The following is a 21,289-nucleotide window of genomic DNA, read 5'->3' as shown; positions in this document are numbered from 1 at the left end:
GACAGGAGACAGAGGGCATGGTAAGTGGGTAAAACAATGTTTATGGTTGTCGCTTGGCCAAATTGATTTGTCAGTCTGTGAATGCAAAGCCTTGCAGGGACACAACTTAATCACCTGACTACAACACAGCTTGGCACCTGGTTAGAACATACCAGGATCTAATATGAACAGAACAATAGATACCTTGAATTTGGCAGTAATTTGGTTAATAAGAGGAATGAATTCTTGTAGGTCCTTTGCTTCACAGTCTTTCAACATATGTTCTGAAGCAGTAGGGATAAAAGGAAGCACTTCCTCTTCCAAACAGATGATCATACGATGCAGGAAGGTGCGGACACCACCTCTAAGTGTTTCCTTCTGAACAGGACAACTCAGAGCAGGCAAAAAGCTTTGTAAACAGTCCATATACACTCCAGAACAGCCGCACTGCTTCACTGTCTGCTTGTTACTGAAAGCTTTACTTGTGCGGCTGCAAGAGATAAAAGCATATAAACATTACAATGCATCTATTCAATTCACACCACTAAAAATTTAGAAAAGGGATTCAATATATTTGTGTTTATCTAAAGAGCAAAACAAACAAAAAAAACAACAACAATTGCATGCTTGTAAACATGGAAATCATTGTATGGACATAGGTCTCTATTAAAACTACAAAATCTGCATTTAAAACCCAATTTAACTTGCTTCAAACAGGAAAAAAAAATTCGGGTACAGATCTTTTATTTTAAAAGGAGACCCAACTACAAATTACAGGGTTTAAAGAGACACTGAAGTGAAAAAAAAAAAATATGATCTAATAAATTGGTTGTGTAGTACGGATAATTACTAGAATATTAGTAGCAAAGAAAATATTCTCATTTTTATTTTTCATTTATATAGGTTTTTTTTTTTTTTTACAACATTGCATCATTCTCTAATATTTGCAGTTTACACACTACTCAGCATTTTAAATGATTTTACAGAGCAGGCTAGTGAAATGTTAAATACAGTGACTGATACTTCAGATAAAAAGCTTCAGAAAACAGAGCTCTCTGCGACTTTGAAAGTCGTGGAGCTTAATGGCTCTTTTGCATAGATAAAAACTGGAGTTTCTTAACTCTTCCTGTCCTGGAAACAATTTTAGACTCATGTCTCTGCTCCTTTATTTCTTAGCCGTACTACACAAACAAATCCTCAATTTTTTTCGCTTTAGTGTCTCTTTAATGCCCTCCAGGATGTGGTACAATCTCTATAAAACACCACAAGGACAAAGATTAATTCCTCCCTTCCCTGAATATTCTGTACTCCTGGAGCCTGGAGGGAAGATGGAGGAATGTTTTTTTTTCTTGGCTATACTGATGAACATACTGGAGCCACAACCATTCTCATCAGGAAACATGCTCCAGCACCAAAAAGCTTCCCTGCAGGCCCTGGTCTCCCAAGGAATTCAGCACTTGCTCATACCACTACTCTGACAAATTCTAGTGCTATTGGCTAAAAGATACTTAAAATGACGGTTGCGAACAATTAGGCTAAAGAGTAAATCAGAAAATTATCACAACCAGGTATAGCTAATAGGGGAAAGGGGTTAAACTCACTTTTTTGCAGAGAGATAGGACATTTTAGACGCAACTAAAGAATCTTAGTTAATGTAAATGTGAAAGGGATTAAGAAATGTAAAGGGATCCTAAACTAAGAATGTTATGGATTTTTCCTTTTAAAATAATACCAGTTGCCTGACACTCCTGCTGATCCTGTGTCTCTAATACTTTTAGCCACAGCTCACTCAACAAGCATGCAGATCAGGTGACTGAAGTCGGACTGGATTAGCTGCATGCTTGTTTCAGGTGTGTGATTCAGCCACTACTGCAGCCAAATAGATCAGCAGGAGTGCCAAGTAACTGGTAGTTTAGTATCATGAAGAAAAAAGAAGAAAATTGCATCAGGCACTGCAGTTGATTATGTTTTAAAAGTGTTTTCAGTGTGATTGAAATCACCACTTGTATAAAAATATTGCGTTCAAAGAGGTAGGTACAAAAATCATGTGCAGACAACTTGTGCTTTCAAATATTGGCTATCGTTTTTGCCCTGCACCCACCACCGCCACCCTCTGATATGGTAGGACATCCATCTCATGCCAATATTTGAAAGCACAAGTTGTCTGCACATGATTTTTGTACCTACCTCTTTGAACGCAAGATTTTTATACAAGTGGTGATTTCAATCACACTGAAAACACTTTTAAAACAATCAACTGCAGTGCCTGATGCAATTTTCTTCTTTTTTCTTCATGATGCTGATCCTTTATGTATACACTAGCCTATTAATCATGAGCACGCAGTATCTAAATAATTAATCAAGGTGGCGTTTGAGAATCTGTCATTTCCTACCCCCAGTGATACGGCTAGGAATCCCGGAGTGTCGGTGGTATTTACACTTTTTGACTTTAAAAAGGAAACATCCATATCCCTCTCAGGTAAGGTTCCCTTTAAAGAGGAACTCCAGTGAAAATAATGTAATAAAAAAGTGCTTAATTCTTACAATAATTATGTATAAATGATTTAGTCAGTGTTTCCCTGTTGTAAAATCTTTCCTCCCCCTGATTTACATTCTAACATTTACCACATGGTGACATTTTTAATGCTGGCTGGTGATGTCAGTGGAAGGAGATGCTGTTTTTTTTGGCAGTTGGACCCAGCTGTAAACAGCGGTTATTTCCCACAATGCAATGAGGTTCACAGACAAGAAACTGTGGGAGGGGTTTCACCACAATATCAGCCAGAGCCCCCTGATGATCTGTTTTTGAAAAGGAAAATATTTCTCACGGGAAAGGGGCTGTCAGCTACTGATTGGGATGAAGATCAATTCTTGGTCACAGTTTCTCTAAGTCAAAACAACTCAAAGCAATGCTCTGGACAGGGACCCCGGGAATCATTTCCAAGAAGATGACTGGGCAGGTCATTCTAAATTTACAGGAGAAGAGGATTCTGTACATTTGTTCTATAGGCTTGATATCCGCTAATCACCTATTTGTGTAACACTTTCAATGTGGGGTTAAATCTTTGATGATTAAGATCAACCTATATTTCAAACAATTTTAAACCCACCTGGCAAATCCCACAGCATGATTGAGGCAATCTGCTAGAGCCGTCTGTTGATTTTCATCTTGCTCCACCATTAACTTTCCTAGTAAAATTTTGAACTTTTGCATTAGTGGATTGAGCAGATTCCTCATTAGAATATTTTTTCTCTCAGCTGGATAATCACTATTTACTATGAGTACACCAGCAGTCTCGTATATGAAAAGCTGATCATCGCTACTCAGCAGCATCTGAAAACCATTTTCCTGAACAAAGGAAAGGAAATGAAAATATGTCAAAGTAAGAGAAATGATGCAATGTTTGAAGAAACTAAATCCTCTACCCCCCTCCCACACACACTATGAAAAAAACAACAACAATACAGTGTTGACTAAAGAATGCTCAGAAATCAGTATTTAGTGAAATAATCCAAATTAATCACAGCTCTCAGGCCTTTTGGAATGCTCACCACATTCCATGTTTTTCACATTGCTGTTAAAAGGAACCTGAGGTGACATATGGAGGCGACCATATTCATTTCCATTTGAACAATACCAGTTGCCTGGCAGCCCTACTGATCTATTTGGCTGAAGTAGTGTCCGAATCACAAACCTGAAACAATTATACAGCCAAACATCTGATGTGCATGCTTGTTCAGTGTTTATGGCAAAATGTATTAGAAGCAGAGGATTAGCAGGAAAGGCAGGCAATATGCTTTGTTTAATTGGAAATAAATAGGTCAGCCTCCATATGTCCCACCTTGGGTTCCCATTAAGTAACTTCATATCACTTTCTGCAAAAGCTTTGCGAGACCCCTTCGAGATCCAAAATCATAAAAATGCTGCAGTAAACACAGAGCAGTTTCTGGGCGTGTGCTTAGTTTTGCATTTTAGGGTCTAAAACTGGAAAGAAATCTTACAGCTTTTAGACCCTAAAATTCAGAACTAATAACACCACCAAGGAGGCTAAGACTGGGACCACAATGTATAGGTTTCCTGCCATGCACGGCCGCCATCCACGGCACAAACGTCAGCGCTGTGTCTGTGCCCCAGACACATACAAAGAACGATGACAATTAACAGGATCTGTCTGCAACAGTGCTTTTTGTTGGATCCAGTCTTAACTTTAGTAAGCCATTATTTAAAATGATGAAAATGTTTCTAAAAAGCATTCATTTTTATTAAATAGTACTTTTGTTACCTATACTATTTTTACTAGCTCAAAGTCTTTTCAAACATAATTTTTATATTCCTCTCTAATTCGAGAACTACAGTCAATTTTTCTGACTGATAGTGTTGTGTTTGAAAAATGACCCCCCCCCCCCATTATGAAAAGAAAAAAGAACAACTTTTTTTGCAATTATACTGGTGTAAATGAAAAAAAAAATGTTTGAAAACAGGAAAGTTTGCTTGGGTTTATAAATTGAGAAATTAACAATCTATCCTACATCATTCAATTATCTGAAAGAAAATGTACAGAAGTTTGTCACTCCACATTGTGTTATTGAAAAACATTGGAAAAATCGATCAGATTTCTCACTCCAATAAGAAAACAGACATGGGTTTTGAGATTCTGTACAAGGGATCGTTTATAGAATTGCTGCACAATTGGATATTTTATTGTATGGCCACCTTTAATTTGATACTTGGCCAACTTAAAGAAAAACTTTCTGCAGAATCTCCCTCAGCAACCTATGCTGTGACAAGTGAAATCATGCACCTATGAAACTGTATGTAGCCAGTTTACTCTATTTGGATCTGGATCTACTGGATACCTGGGCCATAAAGGAAAATGTTTCCACATAATATGCATTCTTGACGCTCTAAGAACCAAACTATCGTTTTCAGGAACATTACTCCAATGAAATTTTTATTTGGTCTGATATAAAAATTTTTTTACTAAAATGTTTAATTTCTTTGTGCCAATTCATTAGACTTTCTGCCATGTCTATACAATTTAGAAAAAGATTACTGATACATGAAGAATGAATGCATAGACTTACAGGTGGAGACAGTGCAAGAAGGTCTTGAATCCTACTCAGAATATCTTCTACAAAAGCATTCATGTGTTTACTAAGAAAAAGAAGCACATAAAGATAATGAGCAAGATCATGCTATTCAAACCACTTACAAGTCCCAAACGAACGCCTCACCAAAATACACAAAGGAGAAACAAAAAACTTATACCAATTTCCACAGACAACTTTTTTTTTATTTTTTTTTTTATTTAAACTTCAGTATAAACCAAATAGTGAGAATGTTTTTACTGCAATTTTGGGGACAGAATCAAGGTTTTGTTTTCATAATCACTCATTGAGCAGTGTATTCCACGAAATGGCATTTACCAATGCCGCCCCTCCTTCCCTCAGGTACTATACTCATGTGAATCTGGCTGGACCCAAAATTCATCTTCCAGTAACAGCCTTTTCACAGATTTCATATCAGTTTATGGTAGACATCACTGCCATTTACTGCCGATTAGCCATTGCAGACCTTCCATGTCCATCGCTTGCAAAGCACTGTACCCAACTGATACCACTCTAGGACAGCTGTTGAGCAAAGTGATGTTGCATGCAATAATTTTCGTTCTTGCAGTAAATGCTTGGCTTACACACAAGCAACTGCCAATGTGCATACTCTCACTGACATGCTGGTAGAACAGAAGAAAGCAGTGTTGTGTTGCCAAAATTGCAATAAAAGTTGGCATGTTTATTCAATTTACTCATTACAGATTTTTGACGCTAAAGGATCAGTTCTTTTTGCAATCCATTCTCTTCATGCGTCTTAATTTCTAATTTCAACTTGAGGTACAGGAAAAAAACAAACAAACATAAAAGACAAACTTACTTGTGGTAACGTCTTTTCCAGGAGTCGGAAGGACAGCAACCCTGAGACTTGTCTCCTTCCATTCGAGATTGGACAGGATGCTAGTTAAAACATTAACATAATGTGATTAGGCAGGCACAGGCATCATATATAAGCCAGCATTCCCTTACCCTCAGTAATAAAAAAAAGACTCCACACAGAATGATGCTTCAACAATAAATTTTAATATTTTACAACATCCGGGTGGGTAGTTAGGGTGCTGTCCTTCCGACTCCTGGAAAAGACGTTACCACAAGTAAGTTTGTCTTTCCAGGACGTCTCAGGACAGCAACCCTGAGATGATAAACAAGAACTTTATCAGGGAGGGATTACAGCCTGCAGAACTCGTCTACCAAAACATAAATCAGAATTAGAGGTTAAATCCAGTCTATAATGTTTAACAAACGTACAGGGAGTGCAGAATTATTAGGCAAGTTGTATTTTTGAGGAATAATTTTATTATTGAACAACAACCATGTTCTCAGTGAACCCAAAAAACTCAATATCAAAGCTGAATATTTTTGAAAGTAGTTTTTAGTTTGTTTTTAGTTTTAGCTATTTTAGGGGGATATCTGTGTGTGCAGGTGACTATTACTGTGCATGATTATTAGGCAACTTAACAAAAAACAAATATATACCCATTTCAATTATTTATTTTTACCAGTGAAAGCAATATAACATCTCAACATTCACAAATATACATTTCTGACCTTCAAAAACAAAACAAAAACAAATCAGTGAACAATATAGCCACCTTTCTTTGCAAGGACACTCAAAAGCCTGCCATCCATGCATTCTGTCAGTGTTTTGATCTGTTCACCATCAACATTGCGTGCAGCAGCAACCACAGCCTCCCAGACACTGTTCAGAGAGGTGTACGGTTTTCCCTCCTTGTAAATCTCACATTTTATGATGGACCACAGGTTCTCAATGGGGTTCAGATCAGGTGAACTAGGAGGCCATGTCATTAGTTTGTCTTCTTTTATACCCTTTCTTGCCAGCCACGCTGTGGAGTACTTGGACGCGTGTGATGGAGCATTGTCCTGCATGAAAATCATGTTTTTCTTGAAGGATGCAGACTTCTTCCTGTACTGCTTGAAGAAGGTGCCTTCCAGAAACTGGCAGTAGGACTGGGAGTTGAGCTTGACTCCATCCTCAACCCCAAAAGGCCCCACAAGCTCATCTTTGATGATACCAGCCCAAACCAGTACTCCGCCTCCACCTTGCTGGCCTCTGAGTCGGACTGGAGCTCTCTGCCCTTTACCAATCCAGCCACTGGCCCATCCATCTGGCCCATCAAGACTCACTCATTTCATCAGTCCATAAAACCTTAGAAAAATCGTCTTGAGATATTTCTTGGCCCAGTCTTGACATTTCAGCTTCTGTGTCTTGTTCAGTGGTGGTCGTCTTTCAGCCTTTCTTACCTTGGCCATGTCTTTGAGTATTGCACACCTTGTGCTTTTGGGCACTCCAGCGATTTTGCAGCTCTGAAATATGGCCAAACTGGTGGCAACTGGCATCTTGGCAGCTGTACGCTTGACTTTTCTCAGTTCATGGGCAGTTATTTTGTGCCTTGGCTTTTCCACACGCTTCTTGCGACCCTGTTGACTATTTTGAATGAAACGCTTGATTGTTCGATGATCACGCTTCAGAAGCTTTGCAATTTTAAGAGTGCTGCATCCCTTTGCAAGATATCTCACTATTTCTGACTTTTCTGAGCCTGTCAAGTCCTCCTTTTGACCCATTTTGCCAAAGGAAAGGAAGTTGCCTAATAATTATACACACCTGATATAGGGTGTTGATGTCATTAGACCACACCCCTTCTCATTACAGAGATGCCCATCACCTAATATGCTTAATTGGTAGTAGGCTTTTGAGCCTATACAGCTTGGAGTAAGACAACATGCATAGAGAGGATGATGTGGTCAAAATACTCATTTGCCTAATAATTCTGCACTCCCTGTATTGTGGCTTGACCAGGTAGCCACTTTACAAATTTGCTCTATAGTAGCTCCTGCCCTCTCTGCCCATGACGTTGAGACTGCTCTGGTCGAATGTGCCTTCACTGGACCTGGTAATAGTTTTCCTTGTTGCAGATAGGATAAAGTAATGGCCTGTCTGATCCATCTTGCTATGGATGATTTAGAAGCTCGTTTTCCACGACATTTTCCAGCAAAGAGAACCAACAAAGCGTTGGATTTCCTCCAAGATTTGGATCGCTGAATATATTGTATTAAACACCTTTTCACATCTAAACAGTGCATCTTCTCCTCTTTCTGGTTTGATGGGTTACTGCAGAAAGTTGGTAACAGGATCTCCTGAGATGTATGAAATTTGGAGACAATCTTAGGCAAAAAAGAGATGTCTAAACGAAGAGGGATTCGATCCTCCGAAATGACACAGTATGGTTCATTGATCGATAATGCCTGTAACTCTCCTACTCTTCGTGCTGAGGTTATAGCCAGAAGAAAAGCAGTCTTCAAGGTGAGATGTTTTTCCGAGATATCAGCGATAGGTTCAAAGGGAGGATCACACAAAGCTTGTAATACTGTGTTTAAGTCCCATGTAGGTACCTTTATATGCACCACAGGTCTTAGTCTCTTAAGTGCCCTGAAGAAACGAATAACATATTCCTCTTCCGCCAGTCTTCTCTCTAAGAACACACTCAGTGCTGAGGTTTGAACTTTCAGAGTACTTGCGCTGAGGCCTTTTTGGAATCCCTCTTGCAAAAACTCAAGAACTGAAGAAGAGAGGGCTGGATCTTTAGCTTTAATAGCACACCAGTTGTTGTAGATATTCCAAGCTTTAGCATAAATCTTGTCACTTTCTTCCTGCTCTGGATAAGTGTTTCAGATAACTTGTTAGAAAACCCCTTTTTCAATAATTGCCATTCAGGCTCCAAGCAGAAAGATGAAGGATCCCTGGATTGTGATGAAGAATCGGACCCTGGCTCAACAGGTGTGGTCGATCTGGCAGGGTCAGATGATCTGATGCTAAACTCTGTAGTAGAACAAACCAGGATCTTTTGGGCCAGAATGGAACCACCAAGATTTCTTGGGCCCGGTCTCGCTGAATCTTGCTCAGTACCTTTGAAATCAGTCCCAAAGGAGGAAATAGGTATAGATGATGACTGTTCCACTTGACCGAGAAGGCGTCCAGGACCCAGGGATTGTCCTGAGGACACAGGGAGCCGAACTGAGGACATTTGGCATTGCTTCTCCTTGCGAACATGTCCACTTCTGGTGTTCCCCAACGGTGCGTGATCTGATTGAAGACTTGGCCGTTTAGGGACCATTCGTCCTGATAGATTTTTCTCCTGCTCAGATAGTCCGTTATACAATTCAGAGTTCCTTTCAGGTGGATAGCTCTTAGGGAATTTAGATTCCTTTCTGCCCAGAATAGTATTTTTGAGGTTAGACTCCATAATGATTCACTCCTTGTACCTCCTTGCCAGTTGAGGTAAGCCACCACTGTGATGTTGTCCGTCCTGATTATCACATCATGATGGTGGATAAGAAGGCTGAAAGACTGAAGAGCTTCCCAAACAGCCCGCAGTTCCCTGTAATTCGAGGATCTCCTCTGAATCAGTGTTGACCACTGACCCTGAGCTGGTATCTGTCCCAGGTAAACTCCCCATCTCCATGAGCTTGCGTCTGTTGTGATTAGTGTTTGTTGCGGACATTTCCAGAGATTCCCTACACACAGATGATCGTGATCTAACCACCAGTCTAGCGACTGTTTTACACTCCAGGGGATTATTACTTTCTTGTCCAAAGAGGTTTGTCGCCTGTCCCATTTTGATAGGATCCAGTTCTGTAAAGTTCTGGAGTGGAACTGACCCCATTGTACGGCCGGGAAGGCTGCTGTCAAGGTACCCAGTAGAGCCATAGCTTTCCTCAGAGAGATGGTGCTTGAGCTCTGAAAAGAAAGAACAGAATTCAACATCAACGAGGATTTAAACTGCAAATGTCTTACCTCTCCTTGTAACACCACCGCAAACCTCAGGTAACACTGGGAGCTTAGATGTATAGGAAGATGCAGATAGGCGTCTTTTAGATCCATGGACGCTAGAAAACAATTTTCCTGTAGCAGGTTCAGGACTGAGTGGATGTTGTCCATACGGAATTTCCTGTATCGAATCAACTTGTTCAACCGCCTTAAGTTGAGGATGAATCGATAGGTTCCCTGCGGCTTTGTTACTAGGAAAACAGGAGAGTAAAAACCTTGTCCTTCCTGACACTTTGGATGCTGGCGAATTACCCTCTTGGATATGAGTGATGCTACCTCGTTTTGTAGAGCTGGATTTTGTACTTGATCTCTTTGGGGGGGGGAGGGGGGGGGTTACCAAGAATTGGCTTGGTGGGGAATATGCAAACTATCTTGTAACCTTGGAGTATGATGTTTAGTAGCCATATTTTGTGAAACTGTTCCTGCCAGTGTTCGAAGAAGTGAGATGCCCTGCCTCCCACTGGAATCCTGGCGTCATTGTTTAGGCTGTTGATTGGAAGGTGTATAAGGTAGGCCGGGTTTTGAACGCTGCATTCTATTGGAAGGCCATCTTCTTCTGGGGCCTGTTCTATTTTCTGTTTCACCTGAGTCACGAAAGTAACGGTTTGTTCGAAAGTTACGTCTTTTGACGGGAAAGTTCTTTTTCCTATCTGAGGACCTTTCTAAAATTTAGTCTAGTTTAGAACCAAAGAGAAGATTACCCTCACAGGGGACCCCACATAGTTTAGATTTTGATGATGTATCTCCTTGCCAGGTCTTAACCCAAATGCCTCGTCTGGCTGTATTTACTAAAGCAGAGGCTCTGGCGGTAAGGCGGACTGAATCGTCCGCGGCATCGGTTAGATAGTTGGTGGCATGTAGAATTTTTGGAAAGGAGTTAAGGATCTCTTCCCTAGGGATTCCTGTTGCAATCTGAGTTTGTACGTCAGACAACCAGATTTTAGAGATCTAGAGTCTGCGGTAGAAGCTATGGATGGCTTAAAGTTTAGTGTAACAGCTTCCCACCCTCGTCTTAAAATATTGTCCATCTTTTTATCTATGGGGTCCCTGAGATTGCCGAAATCTTCAAACTGAAGTTCAGACCTTCTGGAGACCCTGGACAGGGCTGGATCCAATTTTGGAGAATGTCCCCAGAATTTGATCCTCAGGACTATACGGATAGCTCTTTGATAAGGATTTAGGCCAGAAAGCTCTTCTTTCCGGATTATACCATTCTTTCTTGATGATGTCTTTTAGACTGGAATGCACCGAAATAAAAGATGTTTGAGTATCCGAAAGACTTTCATACATCTGGTCTAGAGGTGTTAAAGTCTTTTGTTCTCTAGTAATGCCCATTGCACAATGCATAGCTTCAATTAGTTCTTTCATAAAATCAGTGGAAAAAGCAAACGTCTGTGGTTTTATACTTATACCCTCAGATGCGTCTACTTCGGATTGAGGCAAATTTTCCAAAGAGGAAATATCTATTTCGCCTTCTGACATCTCAGACTTTTCTGAGTCTACCTCAACCTCCTCCTCTTGGGTGGTCTGTCAGGTGACTGGGAAGTACCAGCAATAGGTGCATCAGAGGATAGATTAACAGAGGGGGTACTTGAGGGAACATCAGGGGATATAGCAGATCTTTTAATCTCCTGTATAGCTGATGACATTTCTGACTTCATCCAACCCATTAGATCTTTCAATAAAGTAGGGGATTCATCTTTAACAACTTTTTCAGTGCAAGATTGACACAGATGCTTTGCTGAGTCAGGCATACGATTACCACACACTGCACATTTCTTTGATTTAGCCACAGCTTTAGACTCAGAGGATGTCGATTTATCAGGCTGATCAGTCTTCGCAGACTTATCCTGTCTGCCGTGTCTAGAATCTGATTTAACATTCTTTGGCTGTAAGACACAGACAAAAGGAAATAGCTGAAGCCTGACAATCCTCAAAAAAATACCACAGTTATCAAGGTACTCCGCCCAAACATATAAAAGTATATGCATAAGTATTTACCTGATGCAGAGCAGACTAGCTCTCACTGCGGCGAAGAAACTGTTGGAGCGCACGCCGGGCTGATTTCCTGCTTCCTCCTCAGCCGGTCACTTGATGCCTCAGTCATGTGATCCGCGCGAACTTCCGGCGGAAGTTCTTCGGCGGAAGTCCGTTCAGCGTAATGCGCACTATGCGGGGAGAGGCAGATGCGAGCAGCCAGCACCCGCGCTTAGCTCAGACTGACCAGCGCAACGTGGCAGTCGCGGCCCCTGAAGCTCCCTCATGGATAGCCAGCCCCTCCTACAAACCAGCATCCTGCTAGACAGGAAACAACTGAGGAGGGTAAGGGAATGCTGGCTTATATATGATGCCTGTGTCTGCCTAATCACATTATGTTAATGTTTTAACTAGCGTCCTGTCCAATCTCGAATGGAAGGAGACAAGTCTCAGGGTTGCTGTCCTGAGACGTCCTGGAGTCCTGGAAAAAGTGTTTAATAATGCTTCCACAAAAAGCTAGTGACTGCTGTGATGGGTTATGCAAGGGGAGACACAGGAAAGCTATCAGACCCGCAAAGTGTAGAATATAGTGACCCAAGTGTATGTGTACAGCAACAAAAGCACAGGGCAAGCAGAGCTCAATCTAATTTAATATGGGCACATTCAGAAATGCATTTTAACTGCGTACTCAGCTTGAGCTTTCACTGGGATCCATGGACATTTCCGATTTGGCCGTGGCTGCTGTTCTGCTGCATAGCCGCAGCGTGACTCGCTAAGCCGTGCAAGGCTATAGTGATTTGGCTGTGTGTTCGAAAAATCTGAGCAAGCCGTCTAGATTTCCACCGAAGTGCCATCTGGAGGGCAAGGCACTAGAAGGATAAGCAGGGTTTCCTTGTGCAGCTCACAAGTGGGGAATCACTGCAGATTTGTCCTTAGTTGACCTTGCACTATAAATTCTGTTATTCAGGGCTATGTGAATCAATATACATGACTAATTTGAAAGCTTTACTTACTGAAGTGACTTCACAAATCTTGAAAACAGGTAAGCAGTCCTACTGCGAACTTTAGGACTTGTGTGGCGTAGGCCTCTGTGATCCAGAAACGCCATCTGAAAAGTACAACTGTTAGCGTCCACACAACGACAGGCTGGGTGTATATAGTACTGCAGTTGCTACGATTCTGGACACAATAGGCCACAAACAGTGGGAATTTGTCTGGACATGGCCAATAGAGAGACCTGAAGAAACTTACACAACTGGTGCAAGTCACATAGGTTGAGAAGGTCCCTTCGCTGGATTGGCAGGCTGTAAAAGGATCCAGGAAGCCTCTGGACCTTTTTTTTTTTCAGGCACATGACTAGCAAAACTTAACATACATTAGTATATGCATTTTTATGTGCAAGTTTCTGATGCATAAGATACACATTTATAAGTGCTAAAATGTGAGGCTCTGCGGCCACTTAAACAAAAAAAACAGATATGCATATAAAAACACATTGAATGTGTACAAGTCAAATGATTAACATGGATGTACATTAAAACTGACGGCAAATCACAGTGTGAAAACAGACAATAGCTGCAATGCTAATACATACTGTCAACCTGAATTCCTAAACCATTTAAACAAAACTTAAGAGCGGAAAAAAAAATATTTTATTGAATATTTTTATCTACTACTCAGGTACACAAGATGTGGAACAAACGTTTAACTACTGTAACACCCTACCTTTGCAGTCTACCAAAAAGCAGACCCCTCTCCAGTCCCTACTAAACTCTGCTGCGCATCTCATCCACCCCTTCTCCTGCTCCTCTAAAGGTGCGTACACACATGCGACTATAGTCGTTTGTAACGATCGTTCCTCGATCTTTACTAACGACGATCGTTACAAAAAACGAACCACCGACTATTAAGGCAAACGACGAACGAGCCAAATCGCTACAAAAGAAAGTTCTGTCTCGGCGGATTTTAACCAACGACGATCGTTTGCAAAAGTAGTACATCGTTGCAAATGGTGGTTCGTACTAGGCTTGACATGCGCATTTCACTATTTCTCCCTGAAACTTCTCATTTTTATGCGCAGGCGCAATAGTTGCTTTACGTGATGTAACGTTCATTCTAACGATCAGATCGTTACACACATTTAAAAACTAACTTTACTCAGGTCATTCTTTCATCAATTAAAAGCTCGTTCGTCGTTCTCAACGAACGATCGTTGTCGCATGTGTGTACGTAGCATAAGGCTGCCTCTCTCTGTCAATCTAGCCATTGGTTACCAATTACCCAAAAGTCCTCACACGATCATACAAAAAAAAAAAACTCTATAAGTTTTCACCTTCATACATTCTCACTAAAGTGAATTCTAAGCTGAAAGAAAAAAAAAGATAAAAAAAAAAAAATCTACAAAAAAAACACATACTCACCTATGGAGAGGGATGGCTCTGGGTCCTATAGAGCATTCTTCCTCCTCCTGGCCCCATTGTTTGAGAGCTGTTACAAGTAAGCAGTATCCAACCGATCGATTGAATAATGCTCTCTGCCACCGCAGGAGGCCTTGGATGTCTTTGGGAGCCTGAGTACTCCGGAAGACAGACGGCTCTGTACAGCGCATGCACGAACGCGCTCTCTTGCGTGCTCACGAATGCACAGTACAGAGCTGCCCATCTTCGGCAGCACTCGGGCTCCCAAAGACTTCCGCGGTGGGGGATTCAAACCGGGGTAACATCGTTGGAACGCAAGGACCAGCAGGAAGGATCTATAGGACCTAGAGCCTTCACTCTCCATAGGTGAGTATCTAACTTCTTTTTTGCAGCTTAACCCTCCTAGCGGTATGGACAGAAATGTCCGTTCAAAAAAACATGCTGTGAACAGTATAAACATGCATACACATCAATACTCTCCTGCACTGTATACTAGACCCTTGCTTGACACATTTTGGCAAGTTACAGGAAAAAAAAAGTTTTAAAAATAAATTTTATCACTGTTTGCACAGAAATCCTGGGGAAATTGAACGCTGGGAAGGTTAAAGGACTTCCGAGGCCAAAAACAAGAAAATGACACTATACCTTTTTAATATCAGAATCCACAGACGACGTCCAGCGCGTCCCCCGCACCGTTCTGCCGTCATTGCAGCCCTTTTCGTTCCCTCATGGCTCGGCCCGACCCCACTGAACGGGTCGCATGTATGCCACAAGTAAGATGGCCGCCGCCTTGAGCCGCGGCTGCGCAGTACGCTTTGCCGCGAGTGCGACTGCGCAGCCTTGGGCAGCATTACGGGACTCTGTACGCGGCGGGAGGCGGGCTAAAGGCTGCGCAGTCGCACTCGCGGCAAAGCGTACTGCGCAGCCGTGGCTCAAGGCGGCGGACATCTTACTTGTGGCATACATGCGACGCGTTCAGTGGGGTCGGGCCGAGCCATGGGGGAACGAAAAGGGCTGCAATGACGGCGGAACGGTGCGGGGGACGCGCTGGACGTCCTCCGTGGATTCTGATATTAAAAAGGTATAGTGTCATTTTCTTGTTTTTGGCCTCGGAAGTCCTTTAAAGCGGATCCAAGATGAAAAACTAACTATAACAAGTAACTTGTCTATATATATCTTATCTAAAGTTTAGATAGTTTACACAGCAAATCTAGCTGCGAACAGCATCAATAGAATATGATTATTTCTTCCTGTGATACAATGACAGCAGCCATGTTGTTTGTAAACATGATACACAGCAAGCTTATCTGCATCTTAAGCACTCAGCCTGTGAAAAAAAATCTAATCCCCCCCCCCCCTCCTCCGCCTCTCAAATCTCTGGCTAGTAATACCTCACCTTCCTCCTGCCCAGACTGAGCTCCCATAAGCCCTTGCTACTGTCTGAAAATGCCAAGGCTCTCTGAAATGCTGTGGGCGAGGCTTGTTTAGTTTATAGGGAATTAGAGTATTAAAACAAAAAAAAGTATTTGGCTTGAGGAATGCCCAATAAACAATAGGAAAGGAACACAATTATGCAATGAGTAAAAGTTAATTTCGGATCCACTTTAATCACTTAACGACCGCCTAACGCCGATAGGAGTCGGCAGGTCGCAAGTGGTTTCCCATGGAAACGGCCGCTCGTTCGAGTGGCCGTTCCATGTTAGTTCCCGGAGGGTGTCTCCGTGAACAGCCTGCGAGCCTCCGATTGCGGCTCGCAGGCTAAATTGAAACCATGTTTACATCATACGGCGCAGCTGCGCAGCAGCGCCGTAAAGGAGATCGGCGATCCCCAGCCTCTGATTGGCCGGGGATCGTCGCAGTCCGATAGGCTGAAGCCTATTAGAGGCGGTGCAGGATGGATCTCAGTCCTGCGCCGCCCAGGGGAAGGAGGGGAGGGAGGGAAGGACAGGGAGGCCGAAAATCGCTGCGGAGGGGGGCTTTGAGGAGCCCCGCCGCAAGGCGAAAATAGCCAGCGGCGAACAGACCCCCCCGCAGGACATCCCCCTAGTGTGGAAAAGGGGGGGGGGGGGAAAGAGTCTGGTCTGGCTCTATCCTGATCTACCCTCTAAAATTGTAAGCTCGCAAGGGCAGGGATGTGCTCCTAACTTAAACCTGACTCCACTGCTTGTAGGACTGACATTTCTAAAGTCAACACATCAGCATGAAAGCCAGGGAACTGACACTTAAAGGTAAATAAAAATGGCAGCGTCAATATTTCACTAAAGGTGTCTTGTTAATGTATACAAGAGGCATACTCTGTCTACTTACATGTTTGGAATCCCAGTGCTGAATATGTCTCATTTAGATTAGGGAATTATAGTTTATCAGTGACTAGGATGACAAATACTGAAAATATGCCTTTATATTAATGCATAAATGCAGTATTTTTAATTAACTCTACTACTGCAAGAGTATTAGACATCTTTAAAATGTGCTGCTTAATGTTCAAGTATTTCACAACAGCAATGCTGCCATTTTTATTCCAAAGTGCACAGATAAGATGCCTGGTAAGACTATTTTGCTGTCACAACTATACTACACAAATAAACATGCAGCATACAGTGCAAGCACAGAAACACAGTAGCACATTATGAAGGCTTACCAAAACATTGGGAATGTGCATGGGTTCAACTGAGAAGAACTTTTCATACCTAACCACGGTTTCAAAAAATTCTAATGTGACGGACGTGTGACGGTAGGCACTCACACCTGAGGTCACCAGCTGAGAAGACAAAAACAGATTTGATCATAACAGACGTAATAAGTTCCTTCAACACAGAGAACCATCTAGGTCATATGCGAGTACCAGTAGTGACAAACGAATCTCCTTACTACGCAAATACAGGAGACAAGGCAAGGAGAGCATAAAAAGTTACTGTAAAGTAATAAAACTGTATTTAAAGGGGTTCTTTCGCGAAAAAAGTAGGCAGTTAAAAAATGTGACAGATGACAGGTTTTGGGCCAGTCCATCTTTTTAAGGGGGATTCTCAGGGCTTTCTTTGTTTTCAACAGCATTTCCTGAACAACAGTTTAACTGCCAAAATAGCAAGATACCAGCCGGCCTCCCTAATCACTTGCACACTATTATGTCAGTTAAATTTTGCAACTGTTGTTCAGGAAATGCTGTTGAAAACAAAGAAAACCCTGAGAATCCCCCTTAAAAAGATGGACTGGCCCAAAACCTGTCATCTGTCACATTTTTTAACTGCGTACTTTTTTCGCGAAAGAACTCCTTTAACAACTATGCTGAAATCAAACTAAGAACATCACCCCCTATCATATAGGTTCACAATTAAAGAACAACTGAAGCGAGAGGGATATGGAAGCTGCCATATTTATTTCCCTTTAAGAAATACCAGTTGCCTGGCTATCCTGCTGGTCCTATGCCTCAAAGTTTTTTACATACATTGGACTTTTACAAGCTACCAGTCGTCAGACGCGCCCGCAGGGCAGTCTTTCTGATGACAGTTTGCCGGTGTGTACAGTCTGTCGTCATGCTGATAAGGCTGTTTTTGACCGGCCCGCTGAGCGGATCAGTCAAAAACAGCCTTTTCAGCCTGACGACAGGCTGTACACACCGGCAAACTTATCAGAACGACTGCCCCGCGGGCAAGTCTGACGACTGGTAGCTTGTAAAAGTCCGATGTGTGTATGTAGCTTAATACTTTTAGCCATAGACCCTGAACAAGCATGCAACAGGTCAGGTGTTTCTGACATTAAGGTCAGACCTGACAAGATTAGCTGCATGCTTGTATCTGGTGTTATTCAGACACTACTGCAGCCAAAACAATCAGTTTGATGCCAGGAAACTGGTATTGTTTAACAGAAAATAAATATGTCAGCCTCCATATTCTTCTCACTACAGTTGCCCTTTAAATACAAAACAGTTAACAGCCCTAGTCTATAGTAGCATAGCAAAAAGCCAGCACTCCATAAAGCTGATACAACAAGGTCCAATCCTAATGTGTCATTCTACAGCGAATGTTTCAGGAATACAGGAGACTGCTCTCTTGCCTTGATATTCCCAAAACATTGGTTGTACACCATGTTTGGAATACATCTTACCACAGTGGTTATCTGGAGAGCTTTACTTAGCTACATTCAAGTGGACTACCTGCCCCTTCTGCACATTTATTATCCTATGAATGTATGAATGCCGGCTGATTTCTGTTTAAATGTTACCTCCATTACATACTAGTCTGCTTATCTACACAATAAAGTAATAACAGGTGCTTCCATATTGTCATGGAGAAAGACTTACTGTTCTCATCATATCCTGCAGTGCACTTGCTTTTGCGGTATCGCCAACGAAATGAGCCCCATGGGAAGCTGGAATAGCCTCTCCCAACATGTAAAGCAGCCGGATAGCAACTTCCACTTCCATAAAGGAAGCGGTCTGCCAGTTTCTACAGTAGAGAAATGAAAAATCAAAAGGGATGTTTATTAAGGTTTTTCTGAGGTGATTTCTTAATTGTCTGTGGCTAAAGTAGCACAAAGTTGCAGTTTCATCCTGTATTATATCAAAATGCAGTTAAGTATTTCAAAAGATGGTTAAGCGGTTGTACGACTGCTGCAGAAGCAGTGAGATTTATTTTATGTCAGGCCATCTGCTCTGTGTGCGCATGAGGCCGCTATGGCACAGGCTGAGTCACTTGCCTAACACAAGCCATTCAAAGTTTCCTCAACCAATAGGAAACTCAAAACCAGTCCATGTTTGCAAGATCACTTGGAGGGGAGAGACCATCCAATGGAAGCCAAGTAGAGTGTCTGAAGAGTGAGTGCACAAATGAAGATCTTGTGGTTTCTCTACTTTAAATTGTTTGATGGTGGGCTGAGGAGTTTTAAGCCAATAGCAAATCAATTACGTTCACAACTGTCTACTATTGTTAGTGTATTGATTTATGTTTTACTCTCTTGTGGAGTTTGGTTATGTTTAACCTCAGATGGGCAAAATAAAAAAAGCCAAGTAAAGAAACGATGCAATGAAGCATGTTGGGTAGGATACTGCATGTGTGCCATGTAGCACAAGAAGGAGAAATGGTCCGCACTTGTCAGTGAAGATTTCCTTTATTAATGGACATATCCAAGAACATCCAGGGCAAACATCACATAGCTGACATGTTTCGGACTAACCGTCCTTAATCATAGCTGAGCTATGATTAAGGACGGTTAGTCCGAAACATGTCAGCTATGTGATGTTTGCCCTGGATGTTCTTGGATATGTCCATTAATAAAGGAAATCTTCACTGACAAGTGCGGACCATTTCTCCTTCTTGTGACCTTTGGACTTGCTAACCAGGTCGTGCACTGTCGTGGATTTTGGTGGGATGTAGCGGTGCCCACTCCATACAAGTATGCCATGTAGCACACTATAAAAACACTTACTGCAGTGTAGTATTAAAAACTCTGCGGACAGAAGCCAACAGTAATTCAGGTGACACTTGTGCAAGACGGTCCAATAACAGTTTCAGCTGCTTTCTATATTCAACAAACATAGCTTCATCTTCACCCTGTTTTGAAACAGATGGTTTTAATTATCATTGTGCAGCAGTAAATTGACACCTTAATTTGGAACACTACTGGAAGAGATGCACATCAAAATTATTCCTAAATAAATTTAAAATAGAAAAGCAATAAAATCATATAACTATCCGCCACAAAACATGAAAAAAATAATTCGGTTTCTATAAATAAAACACCAACCGACCAGCTTGTTTTAGTGTTTGTTCTCACAGCAAGCAGTTGGCAAAACATTTGCAGGAATAATAAACCAGTCTTTTCAAGATGGCCACTACATATAAATGGCTGTGTACTGTGTGGCATTTCCCAAAGAATGTGTTGCATGCATTTTGCATTATGGCAATGCTGAAATAACTATTGTCACACAGGCAGGTACTTCCTGCAGCCATATTGGATCCAGTGGACATGCGATTAGCCAAGACAGAGACATGTGTACAAGGTATTCAGAAGAGGGTTACTGGCACTAACAATACAGGAGTAAAGAGGAGAGGGGGAAAGAACATTGCATTCAAGCATATGGGGCACAAATAAACATCTGTTGTGTAGGATAAAAAGGAAGAGATGGGAACTAAAAGGATACAGTACAGGGGTAACATCAAATATGGAGTTTTGAATATATGAAATAAAAGCCAAATGTCTTGACAGGACTAGCAAAATGTCAGTCAGCTTCTTGTATTTGGCAGCAAGGTGATTTTTATAAAAACAGATGCACGCTCTTCACAGGGGACAGAATTAACTATTCAGGATCAACTTCCCCCTTCAGAAGTAGTTTACACTAGGAGTGACCATATTATCTTGATTGTACATATTTTCCAAATCTATGTAGTAAAAGGGCCAACAGATTGAAAATGCTTTGAAAACATTGTTTTGATAAACTTGATACTACATGAAAGTGGTAAATTTGCACAACTAAGATTGTATTGTGTATGGCCTGCCTTATAAAGATTTATTTTCAGGACAGCATGCAGCTGGCCAGGACTCCAGATACCTGTGTATTTTTCCCCCAACAGGCAGGTTCTAGGAAAGGCCACTCTGTGGGAGATCAAACAGGCAACAGTATGGAGAAGGGAGAGTTGGGTTGGGGCCCTAGGAAGGTGAGGCAAAAGGATGATGCTCCACAGCTTTGTGCTAGAGCAAATATCCCTCTCCTGCTAGGGATGATCGACGAGAAGCACATATCTTAGAGTTCATGCAGAATTATGTAAATTTGCATACAAATTTATGCACCTTGAAAATGTACCAATCAAATTCCACTAAAGTTTAACCTCTTGACGACCAGCTAACGCAGATTGACGTAAACTGGTCGTCTGCGGGTTACCATGGAAACGGCCGCTCGATCGAGCGGACTTTCCATGTCAGTTCACGGAGGGTGTCTCCGTGAACAGCCGGAGAGCCGCCGATC

General features: G+C 41.9%; 1 protein-coding gene across 1 annotated transcript in view; it reads right to left on the bottom strand.

Annotated features, from left to right (window-relative positions):
* XPOT (exportin for tRNA) overlaps positions 1-21,289 on the bottom strand; it is an 80,200-nt gene that overhangs the window by 26,386 nt on the left and 32,525 nt on the right. The window contains 7 exon segments of the mRNA XM_068276766.1: positions 184-469; positions 3,090-3,328; positions 5,065-5,134; positions 12,925-13,019; positions 16,970-17,089; positions 18,629-18,773; positions 19,753-19,877. Coding sequence (XP_068132867.1) covers positions 184-469; positions 3,090-3,328; positions 5,065-5,134; positions 12,925-13,019; positions 16,970-17,089; positions 18,629-18,773; positions 19,753-19,877 — 1,080 coding nt within the window.

The sequence above is a fragment of the Hyperolius riggenbachi genome, chromosome 3 (assembly GCF_040937935.1).
Source record: "Hyperolius riggenbachi isolate aHypRig1 chromosome 3, aHypRig1.pri, whole genome shotgun sequence".
NCBI lineage: Eukaryota > Metazoa > Chordata > Amphibia > Anura > Hyperoliidae > Hyperolius > Hyperolius riggenbachi.
This window is presented reverse-complemented; position numbering and strand designations above follow the sequence as displayed.